The sequence below is a fragment of the Bos grunniens genome, chromosome 3 (assembly GCF_055505025.1).
Source record: "Bos grunniens cultivar Pamir isolate PY7600 chromosome 3, Bosgru_T2T1.0, whole genome shotgun sequence".
NCBI lineage: Eukaryota > Metazoa > Chordata > Mammalia > Artiodactyla > Bovidae > Bos > Bos grunniens.
In genome coordinates this window covers 1,461,275-1,479,963 of record NC_141167.1, presented here as the reverse complement: position 1 = coordinate 1,479,963, position 18,689 = coordinate 1,461,275, and the positions used below count along the sequence as shown (strand labels likewise).

General features: G+C 64.2%; 1 protein-coding gene across 3 annotated transcripts; it reads left to right on the top strand.

Moving 5' to 3' along the window:
- Positions 1 to 5,850: 5,850 nt before the first annotated feature.
- AGXT (alanine--glyoxylate aminotransferase) lies at positions 5,851 to 16,938 on the top strand. Of its 3 annotated transcripts, XM_086394142.1 has the most exons (11): positions 5,851 to 6,212; positions 6,503 to 6,695; positions 7,978 to 8,042; positions 8,662 to 8,762; positions 11,089 to 11,159; positions 11,947 to 12,031; positions 13,501 to 13,596; positions 14,150 to 14,219; positions 15,306 to 15,401; positions 16,224 to 16,352; positions 16,587 to 16,938. In XM_086394142.1, exons 1-11 carry the CDS (start codon positions 5,982 to 5,984, stop codon positions 16,692 to 16,694), a joined length of 1,245 nt encoding a protein of 414 aa, XP_086250268.1. In that variant the 5' UTR covers positions 5,851 to 5,981; the 3' UTR covers positions 16,695 to 16,938. The 3 variants fall into 3 exon arrangements, with proteins under 3 accessions (XP_086250268.1, XP_086250269.1, XP_086250270.1); XM_086394143.1 differs by lacking the exon at positions 7,978 to 8,042 and having other exon boundaries at positions 8,662 to 8,797; XM_086394144.1 differs by lacking the exons at positions 7,978 to 8,042; positions 13,501 to 13,596; positions 14,150 to 14,219; ... (1 more) ...; positions 16,224 to 16,352; positions 16,587 to 16,938 and adding an exon at positions 12,909 to 13,023.
- Positions 16,939 to 18,689: the final 1,751 nt, after the last annotated feature.

Sequence of the window (18,689 nt, the reverse complement as noted above, 5' to 3'; positions counted from 1 at the left end):
GGGGCTTGGTGGGGGCCTCAAAACTCCCTGAGATTCTGACTCCTGCGGCCCAGAGGCCTCGGGGCGCTTGGCACTGTGGCTGGGCAGCTCTGGTCTCCATGCTCACCGAGGCCCCGATGCCAGTGCATCCCTGATTCGTGGTCCAAGCAGGGCCAGCAGCTGCTCAGGGCACCCAGAAGAGGCAACTCTAGGCGCCCCACCCCAAGCCCCAAGGAGGCCAGGCCTCTCCTCTCCGGGGCCCTCTCAGTCTGTTCACCGTCCCTGTGTGGGGTCCCCAGGGTCCCGAGGATGTGGTCAGGGGTCTTCTCTCTTCTGGAAACCCAGACTGGACTCCAGGAGGATAGTGCTGGGTGCTACCCCTCCCCCAGCCCTCCCCCCAGCACCGAGGAAAGCTCACGTCAGCCAGCAGCAGGCCTGATGCCAGGGGTGGGCACCCGTGCCCACCCCCCCAAGTCCCAGAGATTCTGACCCCTGAGGCCTTCCGGAGGTCAGGGTCATCCCCAGACTCCGGGAGGCTGCCCTCGGAGGTATCCCCAAGCACCCGCCTCCTCAGCTTCGTGGGGGTGGGCAGGGCATGGGCAGTGTTCGGCGGGATCAGAGCCTGGACAGGAGAGCCCGGGGTCCTGGACGCCCCTCCACATCTCGAGCCTCGGTGGGCAGGTGCCCTCAGCCCGTGCGCAGCCTGGAGGATCACAGAGGGGCACAGGGCCCACAGCCAGGGGGCGGCAGGCCCGGGCCAGGGGACACCAGCCCTGGGGCAGCTCCCTCCCCACAGGGGACCTGCGTTCACAGCCTCCAGAGGACCCGCCGGACAGGCTGTGCAGTCCCTGACGACACGTGAGCCCCTGGACTCCCCGGCACGAGGGGCAGGGCGACATTTCACCTTGTGAGTGTGTGCTAAGTCGCTCAGTTATCTCCGACTCTTTGCAACCCCGTGGACTGTAGCCCACCAGGCTCCTCTGTTCATGGGATTCTCCAGGCAAGAATACTGGAGTGGGTTGCCATGCCCCTCTCCAGGGGATGTTCCAACCCAGGGATTGAACCCTCGTCTCTTACATTTCCTGCGTTAGGCAGGTGGATTCTTTACCACTAGCACCACTTGGGAAGCCCTTTCCCTAACCTCACATCTAAAATGAACCTTCCAGATAGAAGGGAAACAGTCGGAGAGCGCTTGCTGCCAGCGCCACGGTGACTCGAGAGAGGCGGCGCCAGGCGCGTGCGCAGTCAGCGGGGGACGCGCCACGCTTCTCCAGGAAACCCTGAGTCCTGGGTTCTGACGTCCTCCTCTCGTGCTGAACTTTAAACTGAAGTTAGCGCCGGCGCTCCACTTACCTTCTGGCTCACCATAAAGCCTGGGTCCACTTGTCTGACATTTGTGAGGCCAGCGAGTGCCATCTCCGGAGGTCTGCGGGCGCAGCGCACAAAGAGCCTCTTCCTGGGTTCTGGGGTGTGAGAAGGTGGGGCGCCTGGGAGATCCTAGATCAAGGTTCTGCTGCGTTTAAAGCAACGCTTTTTTAAAAAACCTTTTTATTTTGTATTGGAGTATAGCTGATAAACAATGTTGTGATAGTTTCAGAAGGACAGCAAAGGGACTTGGCCATCTGTACACATGTATCCATTCTCAGCCATCCAGATATGTGTGCATGCCAAGTTGCTCCAGTCGTGTCCGACTCTGCGACGCTAAGGACTGTAGCCTGCCAGGCTCCTCTGTCCATGGAATTCATATACCCACTTTCAAAAGCAGGGTTTTCAGTCCAAATGTTAGCGGGAAATAGGGCCAAACACGGAATGACAAGAGCTACTTGGAGTATCTCTTTACTTCCTGGTGAACTCGGCCCGTGGGCACCCAGCTGTGCCCCGGGACGCGGGCTGGGAGGCGGCGGGCACTCAGGATGCAGCCTGGCCAAGCCCTGGCCTCACGGGGCAGGTGGAGGCTCCCGGCGCAGGAGCCCCAGCCCATGTCCTCTCTGCCCATCAGCACTGTCACCTTACGAATGACACTGTGCCAGGGACCCAGAGGGGGAAGGCGCTGAGCCCCTCTGAGGCCCGAGACTCACAACCACAGAGCGGGCACCCCGGAAGCCCCCGGCACACAAGGCTTTTCTGCGAGCCCACCTGCTGTTGTGACTGATGCGTCCCCGTCACCCTGTGGCCGGGGCTGCTCTTCGTGCTGCCTGTCCGGTGCCCAGAGAGCAGGGAGGACAGGCAAGACCAGGGGTCCCAGGGGTCCTGGCCACCTTCATCATGGTGGGCATGGAGTGCCCAGGGCCCCTCAGCCCTGCTCTCCAAGGCTGCCCTCCGCTGGGCTCCTGGCCCTTCGAGGCCTGGCATCCTCGCCCACGGTGCCCTGACCACAAGGAAGCTGCACAGTTGGACCAGGAGAGGGGCAGGGACAGCTGACAGATGGTGTCCGGAGCCCAGGCCTTGTGGCGCCTGCCAGGGCACGACTAAACAAACAGCTGTGGACCTGACATCACAGGGCTGCTCCACGGGACAGGCTCCAAGTGGCCTGCTCCTGGCAGAGACCCACCCCTGCCACGCAGGTGGTGACCTGGCCAGGCTGCACCAGCCCACCCACCTGCCAGCCAGGACTTCAGGCCAGGCTTCCACGTGCCGCACTGGGCATCCGCAGCACTGCGTGGAGGGGTCCCGCCTGAGGCCGTACACAGACAGGGTGACCCACGCGGCCTGCGCCAGGTGACAGGCCTCTGAGGACCTCCGGACAGGAAGACTCCCTGGGCAGGAGGCTTGGCCACCGCTTGGACAGAAGAGCAGGAGGGCTGAGCAAACACAGGGACAAGCATCCAGGGAGGGAACAGTACATGCAAAGGCACAGAGGCCCCTGTTAGACTGGAGTGAGGGTGGCAGGGGCAGGGGAGGCCCAGTGAGTGGATCCAGGTGGGCAGACGGTGGGCCAACCGGGACGGGGCTCGGTCACCGAAACCAGGAGCCCAGAGCCCTGAGAGGCTGCAGGCAAGGAGGCCAGGGCAGAAGCCAAGCCAAGGGGGGCTCCCTGTGGGCCGGGGCACCCCTGCTCCCAGCAGGCAGGAGACCCCCAGAGTGGACACAGCTGTGACCTGGGGTCCCCTCAGGCAGAAGGCTCCTCCCCTGTGGCAGGTCAGGTCAGCACCAGGCCGGGCAGGGCTGACACACCTGAGATCCCGGAGGCCCAGGCTGGCACCAGGCCCCAGATGCCACTCAGGCCGGACCTGAGACTGCCAGCCCCCACAGGAGCCTGTGCCTCCGTGTCCAGGCCCCGCAGTTCACTCTTCCTGGCAGGCCCTGGGGTGGGCCCGCCTCTCCCTTTACCAAGACCCAGCCCAGAAGCCCCCATGACCTCCTCTGGCAGCCCCTGGGGGGTGTCCTCTCCTCCAGGCTCTCAGGCCTGTTTGGCCTCTCCTCTTGGCTCCCAGGAGGCTGCCCAGGCCCTCTGCCCACCCCCCTCACCCACCGCTGGCACCAGCAGGGCCTTCTGCTTCTCTTTTTGTGATGCTGCATCGGTTGGAGCGACCAGACTGGGTCCCGGTCCAGAGCAAGGGCTGGTAAGGAAGGGGGGAAGGTGTCAGGAGAGTGAATGGGGGAGGAAGGGGGTGCCCACTGGACCCCCCTGTGCAGGACAGGACCAGGCTAAGCAGTGGCGCCTGGCCCCTTCCTTGCAGCTGCCCCGAGTTGCTGTCTGCGCACCACTCAGGGCCTGTCCCCTGGGTCCGTCCATCTATCAGAGTGACAGAGTAACCCCACCCAGCAGGGCTGTGAAGGTCCCCCAGGGGCTCAGGCCGTGACTGTCCAGCCTGGCTAAAGCTCGTGGAGTCCCTCTGCCCCAGGGCAGCAGACAAACGTTCAGCAAGTGCTGAATGCAGGGGCTCCGCAGAGCTGGGAGGCGAATCCCCGTGGAGTAAGGTCTCGAGCAGGTCCCGGGAGGCGTGGCTGCCTCCCTGTCCATCGTGAAGCCTCCGTGGCAGCTGGACTGCTTCCCTGGTTACTGTGGTCCGGCGTCAGATCCCGAAACACAGAACAGAGCCCCCAGCGAGCTCCAACCTGGGCCCCTGTGGTCTATACAAGCAGGGTCTACTCTCAGGACGCCCGGTCAGTGCCTCCGTGGCCTGGGCACGTGCAATGCAGGGCCCCTCCACGTCCCAGCAGCGGCTCTGCTGGGCAGGCGGCCCTCACCTGGGCCTGGCCCCCACCCCCGCGGCACTCGCGGTGCTGGGCAGGTGGCCCTCACCCGGGCCCGGCCCTCCTGTGGCATTCGCAGTGCGGGGCAGGCTGCCCTCACCTGGGCATGCGAATGCTGGGCAGGCCGCCCTCACCCGGGCCTGGCCCCTCCCGCTGCACTCACGGTTGCATTTATTCCGCTCTCCTGCCGACTCAGAGGCTGGGGGACCCCCAGCAAGCACCCCTTGGTTATGTGCATGGAGACTGAGCAACAGAACCCTTGGTGTTGACTCGCAGAGGAAAAGCTTATTCCAAAGGGTCAGGAAGGACACATGCCCGTGTGTGCACGTGTGCATGTGGAGCACACACTCCTTTCTTAGCTTCTTTTCAGAAAGCTTGTTACTTTATACTGGAGTTTAGCCCATTAACAGCGTTGTAATAGTTCCAGGTGGACAGCGAAGGACTCAGCCACACACACATACACGTGTCCATTCTCCCCAAACTTCCCTCCCATCCAGGCTACCTCGGAACATTGAGCAGAGTTCCCTGTGCTGTACAGGGGGCCCTAGTTGGTTACAGCAGTGTGTACGTATAAATCCCAGGCTTCTCTGGGAGAAGAGAAAAGAATCTGCCTGCAATGTAGGAGACCTGGATTCGATGGAAGATCCCCTGGAGAAGAGAATGACTACCCACTCCAGTATTCTTGCCTGGAGAATCCCATGGATAGAGAAGCCTGGCAGCCTACAGTCCCTGGGGTCTCAAAGAGTTGGACACGACTGAGTGACTGAGAATGCACACACATGTAAATCCCAAACTCCCCAAGTATCCCTTCCCCCATCCTTCCTTTCTGGAAACCATAACTTTGTCCTCTACGTCTGTGAGTCTGCGTCTGCGGTCAGAATATACATTGGTACACCGCTACGGAAAACTATGGAGGTGCCTTAAAAATCTGAAAACAGAGCTACGACGAGACCCGGCAATCCCACTCCTGGGCATACATCCGGAGAAAAATGTGGTCTGAAACGGGTACACTCGCCCGATGTTCATCACAGTCTTGTTCACAGACGTCAGGACACAGAAGCAACGTAATGTCCACCAACAGGTGAGTGGACACAGAAGCCGGCGCGCACGTGCAGCGGGACATTACTCAGCCGTGGAAAAGGACGGAGTGGTGCCATTTGCAGCATCACGGTGGTCCTAGAGATTGTCACACTGAGTGACGTAAGAGCCAGAGAAGGAGAAGTACTGTGTGGCATCCCTCATTGCTGAATCAAAAAAGAAATGACATGAAAGGACATCTATACTTCTAAAGTGGGTTTTTCCAAGAGCTGAGCGAGAGTCAGCAAGCTATGGAGTGGGCTGAACCTGGCCCACGGCTCCTTCTGTCACCCAAGCGTCACTGGCACAGGCCCGCACCCCGGGACAGCTTCCTCACCACCACAGCGGGGCTGCGAGCTTTTACCACAGCCAGTAGGCCCACCAAGTCGGAAATGCTGGGTCTCTGGTCCTGTATGTGAAACGTGGGGGCGCTCTGCGCCAGCCAGCCTCACGGGGCTGGGAGTCCCTGGGGACAGAGCGGGGGAGGGCTGGAAGGCAGAGGCCAGCTCTCTCAGCTCTGTCCTGTTCTCGCTGACTGGACTTTGCCAGCTCCTCCCCAGACACCCCTGCTGCGAGGCCTTTACACGCAGGACAGACGTTGATAACGGTCAGGTAACGACGACAGCAGCAAAGGCGGGGGTGGAGCGGAAACCGACCCGCCAGGCTCGCCTCCTGGACAGCCCGGTGCCCTGCGGAGCCTGGTCATCCAGCACAGGGGCTGCTGGGAAATGCTCTGGGCACTGACCACGGCCAGGGCGGTCCTGGGACACAGGACGGCAGGCTGGGTGAGGACGATGGCCTCCCACTCGCTGCTGGTGGCCCCCCCGGCGGCCCTGAGCAAGCCGCTGTTCATCCCCAGCCGGCTTCTGCTGGGGCCCGGCCCCTCCAACCTGACCCCCCGCGTCATGGCGGCCGGGGGGCTGCAGGTGCTGGGACACATGCACCAGGAGGTGTACCAGGTAGGTCAGCGGGGCCTCGGCCCCGGCCCCTGGGCGGCCGGTCAGCGGTCAGCGGGGCCTCGGCCCCGGCCCCTGGGCGGCCCGGTCAGCGGGGCCTCGGCCCCGGCCCCTGGGCGGCCCGGTCAGCGGGGCCTCGGCCCCGGCCCCTGGGCGGCCCGGTCAGCGGGGCCTCGGCCCCGGCCCCTGGGCGGCCCGGTCAGCGGGGCCTCGGCCTCGGCCCCGGCCCCTGGGCGGCCTCCTCCCGGGAGTGGGAGCGGAGGGGCTGTGAGCCGTGTGTCCACCACCCCCAGATCATGGATGAGATCAAGCAAGGCATCCAGTACGTGTTCCAGACCAGGAACCCCCTGAGCCTGGCCATCAGCGGCTCAGGGCACTGTGCCCTGGAGGCTGCCCTGTTCAACCTGCTGGAGCCAGGCGACTCCTTCCTGGTCGGGGTCAGCGGTATCTGGGGGCAGCGGGCCCAGGACATCGCGGAGCGCATAGGTAAGAGACGGGGCGGGGGGGTGTGGCCCCTCACTGCGTCCTTCCCAAGGCCTCCTGCGCCAGCATGAAACCTGGAAGCACCCAGGTCCTGCTCCCAACCTCAGGCCCTCCCCAGGCAGAAGCTGCCCGCTCCCCACGCTTCATGCCTCCACCTCCTGCCGGCCCGCTGCCTCCTCCCAGGATGCTCCAGGCCCCATCCCCTGGTGTCTTGGAACTTGGGGTCAGCAGTTTCCAGAGCCCACGGAGGGGTCGGCACTGCAGGGTGTTCTCGGATCTCAGCCCAAACACGGGGGACCCCCCCACCCCAGCTCTCTGAGGTCTCTAGGGGCCAGCCCCGCCTCTGTTACAAGACAAAGTTCCAGAAGCTGCATCTCCCATAAAATCTCAGAAGCAGTTTCTGGAGCTGCAAAATGCTGAGGTAGGGACAGAGTTTGCAGTCCAGAGTAAAATTTTCTGGAGAGACAGACAAAAGTCAAAGCCCGAGTGTGCTTTGGGTTTAATGATTGATCGTGGTTTGGAAATGTTGTGAAGCTCCTGGGTGGTCAGCTCCACACGCGGCCCTGTTCGGTCCAGGTCAATGGACAACCCCTGACAGCCTGAGGGGGTCTTGACCCCTCGCCGGGGCCCCTCCAGTCTACACATTGGCTTCAAGGGGACCCCAGGTTGGGCAAGGCACCCTCCTGGCCTGGGGCTCCCCACCTCACCCCACACCCCCGGGCTGGGGCTCTGGGACAGTCTTGGGCCTCCCTGCCTCCTGCACATGAGGCTGGGGGTCTGCTGTGCACGAGGAGCAGGACAAGGGCCTGCTTTCCTGGAGCCCCCAGGCCCCAAAGAGGGCAAAGCCCGCTCAGGCCTCCCTCATCCATTCAGTCCTTCATCAAACGCTGTGGTCCCTCTGAAGTTACCTCTGATGTCACCCTCTGATGTCGTGCTCTGAAGTCACCTCTGATGTCACACTCCAAAGTCACCCTCTGATGTCACCCTCTGAAGCTCAGCCCTGCACAGATCCGCACTTCCTCTGTGGGGAGGGCAAGGGACAGGGGTGCTCCCGCCCGGCTGGGTTCAGGGAAGGAGGCCAGAGCAGGGGGCTGAGAGCTGTGGGACCTGCTCCCATCCGCGCGCCGCAGAGCCTGGATTCACCGAGCACACCCCAAGCTCCTCCCTGGGCAGCGGCTGGGCCAGTGTGGACAGCCCCCACAGGGCCCACCTGCTCAGCACACCACATCCCCAGTGCTGGTCCCCACCCGTGTGCAGGGGCGCTCACCACTCACGTCGCCCCCAGGAGCCCGCGTGTACCCGATGGTCAAGGCGCCTGGAGGCCACTTCACTCTGCCGGAGGTGGAGGAGGTGCGGGGGACGCAGTGACCCAGGGCAGGGCCAGTCAGCTGGGCCGGCTCAGGGCGGGGAGGGGCCATGGCGGGTCCCCGGGGCTTCTGAGCCCAGCTGCCCGGCCCTGAAAGCTTTCCCACACCTGGGGCAGGTGGGAGTTTGACTAGGAGGGTTCTGCTCCCCAAGGAAGCTAGATCAGGACCCAGGCCATGGCAGGGTGCAGGGGCAGGAGTGGGGGGGAGCAGGCCATGCCCTGAGTCTCGGGGTGCCAGTCCCCGCTATCGGGCAGGATCATCCCATCCAGCCCAGAACCAGGCTGACCTCATGCTGGCCCCAGGAGGATGGGGTGGGGGGCTGAGGCCACTCTGGCTCAGCCTCAGGAAGAAAGTCCACACCATCCAGAACAAGCCCTCCTCCCGGACCCGAGATGCCCAGCCCTGCCAGCACAGGCGGGGCCGGAGGAGCGTCTGGTCCCCGCTGCCCAGATCTGGCCGTCTATGGGGCCGTCTGTGGGGCGGCAGTGTCTGGGGCAGGTCTCATCCCACCCTCACAGGACAGTCTTCGTGTGAGGGGCCGGCAGACCGGGGGAGGCCCCTGCCCCGCTGGCTCTGCCTCAGGCTGTCACCTTCTCCCTCAGGCCCTGGCCCGGCACAAGCCGGTGCTCCTGTTCCTGGCCCACGGAGAGTCGTCCACCGGCGTGCTGCAGCCCCTCGATGGCTATGGGGAGCTCTGTCACAGGTGATCCCATCCCCACAGATAAGCCTGGCCCTCAGGTGAGCCTGCCCCACAGGTGAGCCTGTCCCTCAGGTGAGCCAGTGCCTCAGGTGAGGCTGTCCCTTAGGTGAGCCTGGCCCCTCAGGTGAGCCTGGCCCCACAGGTGAGGCTGTCCCTCAGGTGAGGCTGTCCCTCAGGTGAGCCTGGCCCTCAGGTGAGGCTGTCCCTCAGGTGAGCCTGGCCCACAGGTGAGCCTGGCCCTCAGGTGAGGCTGTCCCTCAGGTGAGCCAGTGCCTCAGGTGAGGCTGTCCCTCAGGTGAGCCAGTGCCTCAGGTGAGGCTGTCCCTCAGGTGAGCCTGGCCCCATAGGTGAGCCTGGCCCTCAGGTGAGGCTGTCCCTCAGGTAAGCCAGTGCCTCAGGTGAGCCTGGCCCTCAGGTGAGCCTGGCCCTCAGGTGAGCCTAGCCCCTCAGGTGAGCCTGGCCCCACAGGTGAGCCTGGCCCTCAGGTGAGGTTGTCTCTCAGGTGAGCCTGGCCCCACAGGTGAGCCTGGCCCTCAGGTAAGGCTGGCCCCTCAGGTGAGCCTGGCCCTCAGCTGAACCTGGCCCCTCAGGTGAGCCTGGCCCTCAGGTGAGGCTGTCCCTCAGGTGAGCCTGGCCCTCAGGTGAGCCTGGCCCCACAGGTGAGCCTGGCCCTCAGGTGAGCCAGTGCCTCAGGTGAGCCTGGCCCCTCAGGTGAGCCTGGCCCCTCAGGTGAGCCTAGCCCCTCAGGTGAGACTGTCCCTCAGGTGAGCCTGGCTCCTCAGGTGAGCTTGTCTCTCAGATGAGGCTGTCCTTCAGGTGAGCCTGGCGCTCAGGTGAGGCTGTCTCTAAGGTGAGGCTGTCCCTCCGGTGAGCCTGGCCCTCAGGTGAGCCTGTACTTCAGGTGAGGCTGGCCCCTCAGGTGAGCCTGTCTCTCAGATGAGCCTGGCCCTCAGGTGAGCCTGTCCTTCAGGTGAGCCTGTCCCTCAGGTGAGCCTGTCCCTCAGGTGAGCCTGGCCCCTCAGGTGATCCTGGCCCTCAGGTGAGACTGTCCCTCAGGTGAGCCTGGCTCCTCAGGTGAGGTTGTCTCTCAGATGAGGCTGTCCTTCAGGTGAGCCTGGCACTCAGGTGAGGCTGTCTCTAAGGTGAAGCTGTCCCTCCGGTGAGCCTGGCCCTCAGGTGAGCCTGTACTTCAGGTGAGGCTGGCCCCTCAGGTGAGCCTGTCTCTCAGATGAGCCTGGCCCTCAGGTGAGCCTGTCCTTCAGGTGAGCCTGTACCTCAGGTGAGCCTAGCCCTCAGGTGAGCCTGTCCCTCAGGTAAGCCTGTCCCTCAGGTGAGCCGTGCCCTGAGTGTCTGTCAGTGCTGGGGACAGGGCCAAGCCCAGCTCAGAGCCAGGCTGGGAATAGGGTGGGGTTCGCTGGGGTGCTGGCAGGCCCCTCCCCACAGGAAGTAACAGGGCAGGTCCAGCTCCCTTTTCCGCTGGGCCCACCCCAGCCTCTCTTATGTGGAGTGGGGTTCAGGCTTTCTTGGGGTCCTCCTGGCCCTGGGCAGAGGCTGGGTATACCCTCTGGTCTGAGAGCAGGATCAGGTGTCCCCAGAGTGCCACCCCTCTCCAAGCTGGGCCCAGGGCCTGCCCACCTTGCCCTGACCCCAGAGCCCCAGAGAAGCCCCCGCCCTCCACTGCTTCCCCAGGGCCCCCACCCCTCAGCGGGGTCCCTTTCTAGGACCAGCAGCCCTGCTCTGGACAGTTGACCACAGAGGGAAAGGAGAGAAACTCCACCTCCAGGCTGGATCATCCTAGCAGACCTGCTGTCCTCCAAGGGGCCACGGGGCCACTGGGCACAGCCCCAGCCAGACCACCTGTCCCCTGGAGTCCTGTCCAGGGCGCCACACTCACCAGCGTCGCCTGGGCTACAATTCCCAGAGGCCCACAGGGAACGCTCTTTGGGCCCTTCTCCTAGGAAAGTGCGGGTGGAGGAGGGTCAGAGGCTCAGCTCAGCCTGCTCCTGGACTCTGTCCTCTGCATGCGCTGGACGTCTGCCTGGTGGGCTGCCAGACAGACGGAAGGCCAGCCTTCTGCTGCCCAGCTTCCCAGACCCGACACAGCCCTGAGGCCTGCAACCTCAGGGTACCCAGCTGACCCACAGGATGCAGACTGCCCTGCTGGCCCTCTCAAGTACCTGTATGGGGACCCGGGGTCTAGCGACCGGAGGCCCTGGCCATCCTGAGCCCCCTGTGTGATGTCCGGTCTGCTGGGGGCTGACCATGGTCCCAGCTCAGGGCAGGTTGCCAAGTCTGAGGCCCCGTCCTGCTCTCTGCTGCCCTCCCCCAGGCACCAGTGCCTGCTCCTGGTGGACTCCGTGGCATCCCTGGGCGGGGCCCCCGTCTACATGGACCAGCAGGGTGAGTGCGTGCCCCCACCCCAGCCTGTCGGTGGGCCCTGAGGGTCAGAAGTCCTCTCCAGTGTCCCGTGCCCCGTGCCGGGGCCTGCACGTCCGTCAGCCCCACATGGGGCCCGGTCTCCACAGGCCCCCGGGCACACACCAGCTCCTCCCAGGGCTGGACACCCTCCATACTGACCATACCCCATGTCCCAGCTGGGCCGTTGGGCCGGGACAAGCCCAGGGAGAGAGGGAGGGAGGAAGGGACGCTGCAGGACCAGCACTTGGAGAGGGTCAGAGCCCTGACGAGGAGGGCGCGGGCAGTGCCAACCAGGGAGGGACCTGGGTCCGTCCATCCAGGCCTCGGTTTCCATTGACCCCACCCTCAGGGAGGTGGCGGCAGGGCGGGGCTCTGATCCCAGCCCTGGTCCTCCATCCTCCCAGCTGGCTGCCTGCCCAGCGCCCTCCGCTGCTGCTGTCCGTGTCTTAAAACCCCGGGCAGTAGGGGCGCCCCGTGAACGGGCACCTCACGATGTGAGAGCATCACCTCTCCTCACCCCCGGCCACCCGCACCCTCCCTGCCTGCACTTTGACCCCAGCCGCGTGGGTCTGCCATGCCGAGCAGATAATAGCGGGGCCCTCCGGTTAGCTCAGCCCACCTGGAACAGCGTTGGGCCCGCAGGAGAGGGGTCTAGTCCCACAGCGTGCTTGGATGGTGGGTCCCAGGTCCCCCCAACGTCTGCTGGGCCAGGCGGCCCCCACGACTCGCCCCCACGGATGGCCCCTGAGGGTGTGCCCCTGTCCCGCAGGCATCGATATCCTGTACTCGGGCTCCCAGAAGGTTCTGAATGCGCCCCCGGGCACCTCGCTCATCTCCTTCAGCAACAAGGCCAAGTGAGTGAGCCCCGCCCACCCCCACCCAGACCAGACTGGCAGCGAAGGCCAGATGGCCCCCAGTGGAGAGGGAAGGAGAAACAAGACAGGCCTGGTGGGAGGCGAGGCCTGCCGGGGAGCCCGGGGTCTCCCAGCCCGGGGCACTGGGCTCTTCCCAGGCTGTCCCCTAGGCCCCTCCAGTGAACCCCAGCTGCACTTGCCCCCAGGAGAGATGAGGCCTCTAGCCTCAGTCTCCCCTCCATCATTTTTTGTGGGTATACTATTTTTAAATGATTTAGATTTAAATTTCACCATTAAACACAGAACTTAAGTATATGGTGACCCTATCTATGTTCAGATTTCTGAAGCAGATAGATGGACAGACAGACATCTGTGCAATAAACACTGTAGAACGTACTGAACAAATAGAGAAAAGCTCAGGGCCGGGATACCTGTGTGTCTTATGCACTTGGCATCCGTTTGGCATAGGGACAGGCCAGGCAACCAGGCAGAAAGCCCGCTCAGGACTGAACAGAGGCCCTTGGGTGCTGAGAGCGTCTCTCCTTGACTTCAGGCTTGAGACAGAAGGAGGAGTCTGACTCACGTATTGGTGATGTTTAATCACTAGGATTTGTCTGACTCTCTGCGACCCCATGGACTGCAGCGAGCCAGGCCTCCTGTCCATCACCAACTCCCGGAGTTTACTCAAACTCATGTCCAACGAGTTGGTGATGCCATCCAGCCATCTCATCCTCTGCTGCCCCCTTCCCCTTTTGCCCTCAATCTTTCCCAGCATCAGGGTCTTTTCCAATGAGTCAGCTCTTCCCATCAGGTGGCCAAAGTATTGGAGCTTCAGCATCATTCCTTCCAATGAATATTAAGGACTGATTTCCTTTAGGACTGACTGGCTGGATCTCCCTGCAGTCCTAGGGATTCTCAGAGTCTTCTCCAGCACCACATTTGGAAAGCATCAATCCTTGTGTGAAGGCCCTTGCATTCAGGAGGAACAGCAGCAGCAAAGGATAGACATCAGTGAAGGAGCTCTTGCAGACTGGGCCTGCGGGGCGGGTCTGCAATGGGCGGACTGCCTGGAGCTTGGCGTGTGGCCGCCGAGTCTTGGGCCTGTAGGTCAAACAGCAGTCTGGAGACAGCGTGACTAGTGCAGTCCTCAGATTTCCCCAGCTTTCCAAACAAGTTTCCAGGATGCTTTCCTCAAACTGGGTCCCCCCCCGCAATCTTTCTGTGTTTGAACTCGCCATCCAGCAGACCTTCCCGTCCGTTCTCTCTGACCTGAGAATACAGCAGGGCGACTCCACGGGAGGAGACGGGTGGGCGGCGCCAGCCCAGGTCCCCAGGGACAGGCTCACACCCCCGAGGCAGAGGCACAGGCTGGACCCCGGGGGCCTGAACGCAGACACTGGGGCCTGCGGGCCCCGACCCGGCTCACTTCTGAGGAACAAGGTGCACTGCTGCTGGTTCTTTCTCCCCAGAAATAAGATCTATGCTCGTAAGACCAAGCCCGTCTCTTTCTACCTGGACATCCAGTGGCTGGCCAACTTCTGGGGCTGTGATGACAAGCCCAGGACGTGAGTGAAGCCTAGGGGAACAGGGACTGACAGGGAGGGGGAGCCCCCACCTTCGTTCCCCCGCACCCCAGCCGGAGCCACGGGCTCTCCAGTGCCAGGCCTGCAATGCCCTCCGGGGTACCCCCAGTCCTCGAGGCCCCGGGCGTGGTCCCCGGCCCCCTCCACGAGGCCCTCTTCTCCCAGAAGTCCTCACACTCCTGCAGGCACTTCGCACCTGGCCTGACAGCTTCTCAGTCTTGGGCCTCAGCTTCACCCACTTCTCAAAAGGAAGGCTCCCCAGGCTTCTCTGTGAGGGGAGCTTATCTTAACCTGAGCCCCTTACGTGACCCTCGGGGATGGGGACCCCAGGAACTGTGCCCTGCCCAGAGGTCACAGCGAGGCACCAGGCTCCAGGAGGGACCCAGTGCCCGGTCTCCACTGCAGTCCACCTGCCCCCACAGCCTGGCCGGTGCCCCTGCCCGGAGCCCCACCTGCACCCCGATCAGCTGGGGCTGGGGGACACCAAGGCACCGCCCGACCGTACCCGCTGACCCAGGCCCCCTCTGCACCCCAGGTACCACCACACCATCCCTGTCACCAGCCTGTACAGCCTAAGGGAGAGCCTGGCCCACCTGGCGGAGCAGGTACTGGGTGGGGTCGGGGGGGCAGTCGGGGAGCCTGGAGCTGGGTCTCGCAGGGCGAGGCTAGGGAGCCCCCGGAGCCCCTCCCCGGGGTTTCCTCAGGCTGGGGGGCCTTGCTGGAGGAGACTGGGCCGGGGCAGGAGGGCTCTGGGTGGGGCTGGGGGCAGACACAGCGATGGGACAGGTGTGTTCCCGCTCTCTGGCTCCCAGTAAAGCACACGCAAGGGCCCAGAGGGGAGGCAGCCTGCCAGCGGAGAGGCCAGGCGGGAAGGAAAGAGGGCGGGCCGAGGGAGGGCTGGGGAGTGAGACCCCCTCCAGGAGCCCCGCTGTGCCCACCGCTCCCAGGTAGGGCAGGAGCCGCACGGGTCAGCAGCGGCTGTGATGCCACCAGGGTGGCTCCCATGACCAGGGCAGTGTCCGCACTCTCGGGACCCAAGAGGCCCAGAAACGCACCGGGATAGCGCCCAGGGGCCAGCCCAAGGGCCAACCCAAGGGGCAGGGAGAGGCCTGGGCCGCGGCCAGCCTCAGCGAGGCTGCCGTGCTGCGCTGACCACGTCTGCCCTGTGTCCACTCACCTCACCACCGCCCTGGGCCGGGCGGCGGGCCTGTCCCAGCCTCGGGCTGGCGTGTGCCGCCGGAGAGGCTGGGGGCTGCACACTCAGGGAGGGGTTCTCCAGAGCGAGGCCCCGGCTGTGAGCTCTGGAAGCAGGGGAGGCTGGGCCCCTGGAATAGGGCCTGTGGGGTCAGGGGCTGGGAGGGCACTGTCTGCATCTGGCCAGACCCCCGCCTCTGGCTAAGTGCGCACCCCCTCCCAGGGGCCTGGAGGACCCAACCGCCGGCTGGGGCCCAGGCTATTTCCCCTCCAGACCATTTCCACTCCCCCTGAGGGGCCCAGGCCCGGCCCTTGGGCAGAGTCAGGGCCCTAAACCTGCGGCTCAAGGGAGCTCCCAAGGGGCTCAGTGTCCAGGACAGGAGAGGAGACCCTCCCCAGGCCAGAGCGCCCCCGCTGTGGATGCCAGCCAGCTTCTCCCACTCTGGCCCCCGAGGAGGGAACCCACTCGGCCCCCAGCCTGCAACCTGTCCCTCCAGGGCCTGGAGAACAGCTGGCGGCAGCACCACGAGGCCTCCGAGTACCTGCACGCGTGCCTGCAGGGGCTGGGCCTGCAGCTGTTCGTGAAGGACCCGGTGAGGAGGGCGGGGCAGGGGCAGGGGGACAGGGGGTCAGAGGGCAGGGGCAGGGGCGGGGGCAGGGGGTCAGAGGGCAGGGGGCAAGGGAAGGGAGTGAGGGCAGAGGGCAGGGGGCAGGGGTGGGAACAGGGGGTCAGAGGGCAGGGGGCAGGTGGCGGGGGCAGGGGGCAAGAGAAGGGAGTGAGGGCAGAGGGCAGGGGGCAGGGGCTGGGGGCAGGGGCTGGAGGCAGGGGGCAGGGGTGGGAACAGGGGGTTGGAGGGCAGGGGTCAGAGGGCAGGGGGCGGGGCAGGGGGCAGCAGGTAGGGGTGGGGAGAGGGAGAGCACCTCTCCAGCCCCCGTCTGGATATGTGGGTCTGGGGTGGGGGCAGTCACTGTCACGGTCACAGTTCTCTGGCCTCTGGATCTCAGGACACTTAAGTGGGTGCCCCTACTCCCCACAAAGCCTCCTGCCTGGAGTCGTTGTGGGTGATCTCTGAGCTGGAAGATGCCCCTCAGCCTGCAGAGCCCCAGCCAGACACCAGCCTGGAAGGGGTTAGGGATGGGGTATGCTGGATGAGCCAGGCACCCCGAGCTTCAGAGTGTGACCTGCCAGACAGCAGACACAGGGCAGGCTGGTGCGGGGGTGGGGATCCCTGGAGGCTGGAAGCCCTGCCCTGAGCGCCAGCCCCCGGGCATGGCTGCTGGGAGGGTGGGGACTCCGCTCTCTGGGTCCTTTCTCCCGCCTCCATGCTCGACCCTCCCCGCCGCCCCTCTGGAGGCCGGGCAGCGGGGCTGCTTGCCATCTGTCATGAGGGGGCCGAGCCCCGTGCGTCCTGCAGGCGCTCCGGCTGCCCACCATCACCAGCGTGGTGGTCCCCACGGGCTATGACTGGAGGGACATCGTCAAGTACATCATGGACCACCATGACATAGAGATTGCGGGCGGCCTTGGGCCCTCAGCGGGGAAGGTAAGGGCCCTGCGGCCGTGAGTGCTCCAGGCCCAGGCCTAGGCCAGTGGCCCACGGAGTGCCAGGGCAGGAGGAAGGGGACACCTTTCTCTGAACCCGGGAGTGACCTGCCAGCCAAGGGCACCCTCTGCCCCTCCTCCCGCAATGGGGGATGCCAGCCGGCTCTGCAACATCCTCAGTCGTGGCAGCCGGGCCCCCGCCCGAGGTGACCTCCTCCCCTGACCTGGCCCCCAGGTGCTGCGGATTGGCCTGCTGGGCGGCAACGCCACCCGGGAGAGCGTGGACCGAGTGACCCGGGCCCTGCGGGAGGCCCTGCAGCGCTGCCCCCGCAGCAAGCTGTGAGCAGGCTGTCTGTCCCTTGTCCACCGTGGGAGCGGGCGTGTGGCCCCGGGGTGAACAGACTCTGCAGGGGGCACCAGACAGCTGCTGCCCCGCCCAGGCAGCCGCCCCGCCCCAGGCGGCCCGTCCCCTCCCGGTGAAACCTCCTGGTGTGGCCACATGGACCCTCAGCACCTCCCCTTGAGCTGTCGCCCCCATAGGTCCCCGGCCTCCCACGAAGGTTCAATAAAGAAGTGGCTTCATTAGTCTTCACTGTGTGGAGCCCTGCTCCCTGACTGCACCTGAGTTGGGGGTTTGGATTCAGGGAGCAGAGCCTTGCCGGAAGGATCTGGGCTGGAGGACGGGTTGTGTGAGTCAGTCAGCTGCCTGGGGTCCCTGTCACTGCACAGTCTGGGCCTAGATCTTGAGCCTGCAAACACCTCCTCTCCCACCACCTCCACAGAGGCCCCGCGGCCCACAGGGTCACGGCTAGGGCACCAAGAGCTCAGGAGCACACAGCCAGTACTCAGGCCCTGAGGAAAACCGGGCACACATGCAGCACCCTGCAGGCCCTGAGAGCCTGGGAGGGCCCGGCCCTGGGCCCCTCTACACTCACATGTGCAGCAGAGGAGGGCCCCAGGACTGCAACCCCCCTGCCCTGGCTCCCCCGACCCCCTGCCCCAGCCCTGGCCCGGCTCCCCCGACCCCCTGCCCCAGCCCCTGCCTGGCGCCCCCAACCCCCTGCCCCTAGCCCCTGCCCCTCCCTGGGAGTCTGCCTGGGCCCAGCTCCCTCATCTCTCCTTCCTAGGAAGGGTCCGGCCAGGCGCGACCAGAGTGTGCTGCTGGCGGTCATGGCCACATCCATGTGTCCCGGTCCTCACTAGACCTAAGAGCCTGCAGGAGGCAGGCTCCCGGGTCCCACTCTTGTCGAGATGGGCACTTGTCCCCCGGCAGCCCTGAGTCTAGGGGAGGGCTGGCGTGGGCCTGGCTCCGCCCCTGTGGCTCAGCAGGTGGGGGCTGGGCACAGCTGTGGGCCCTGGGTAGGGCCCTGAGCTGACCCGAGGCCTGCAGCCTGCGGCACTCTCAGCTACCAGGGGAGCTGGCGCCAACGGGCTGATCCAGATCCTGCCACAGGGCGGCTACAGTCAGCACAGGGGCTCAGAGGCAGAGGCCCTGAAACCCTGGAGCTCAAGTCCCCTTTCTTCCCGGGTGTCTTTCACGGTCTGTGCTGCTTGGCTCCTCCCCGGGAAAGTCCTGTCCATTTGGAGGTCCTGACGACCTCGTCCCAGGTTTTCTTCCGAAGCCCTGTGGTGTCAGCTCTCTGTTGAGGTTATAACCCCCTCTCGGTGACCCTGTGGGTGCAGTGGGGAAGGGGTCGAGGTTCACGTTTATCCAGAGGACACCCAATCCTTCCAATGTTTGTTGAACAGACTTTCCTTCCTGTCTGGTTGGCGTGGCCCCTTTTCCAACTGACCAGAGGTGAAGGTCTGCCTCTGCGCCCATGCATTAATGAGCTTATCTCTCCTGTGTCCACACCGCACCATCTTCAGTACGTCAGCTTTATCATAAGTCTTGAAATCATATACATCTTAGTCAGCTTGTCTCTTTCCTCAGAATAGCGTATTGGAATTTTGGTAGGAATTGCAGTAAATCTACGTATCTATTGAAGCTGAAGCTCCAATACTTTGGCCACCTGATGTGAAGAGCTGACTCACTGGAAAAGGCCCTGATGCTGGGAGGGATTGGGGGCAGGAGGAGAAGGGGACGACAGAGGATGAGATGGCTGGATGGCATCACCGACTCGATGCACGTGAGTTTGGGTGAACTCTGGAGTTGGTGATGGACAGGGAGGCCTGGTGTGCTGCGGTCCATGGGGTCGCAAAGAGTCAGACAGGACTGAGCGACTGAACAACAAAAAATGTACCAAGATGAATGGAAACATTAAAAAATTACAAACTCCCATTCATGAAGGTTAATGTAGGTCTCGAAAAACTGTACTTAGTTTTCAGTGTAGAGGCC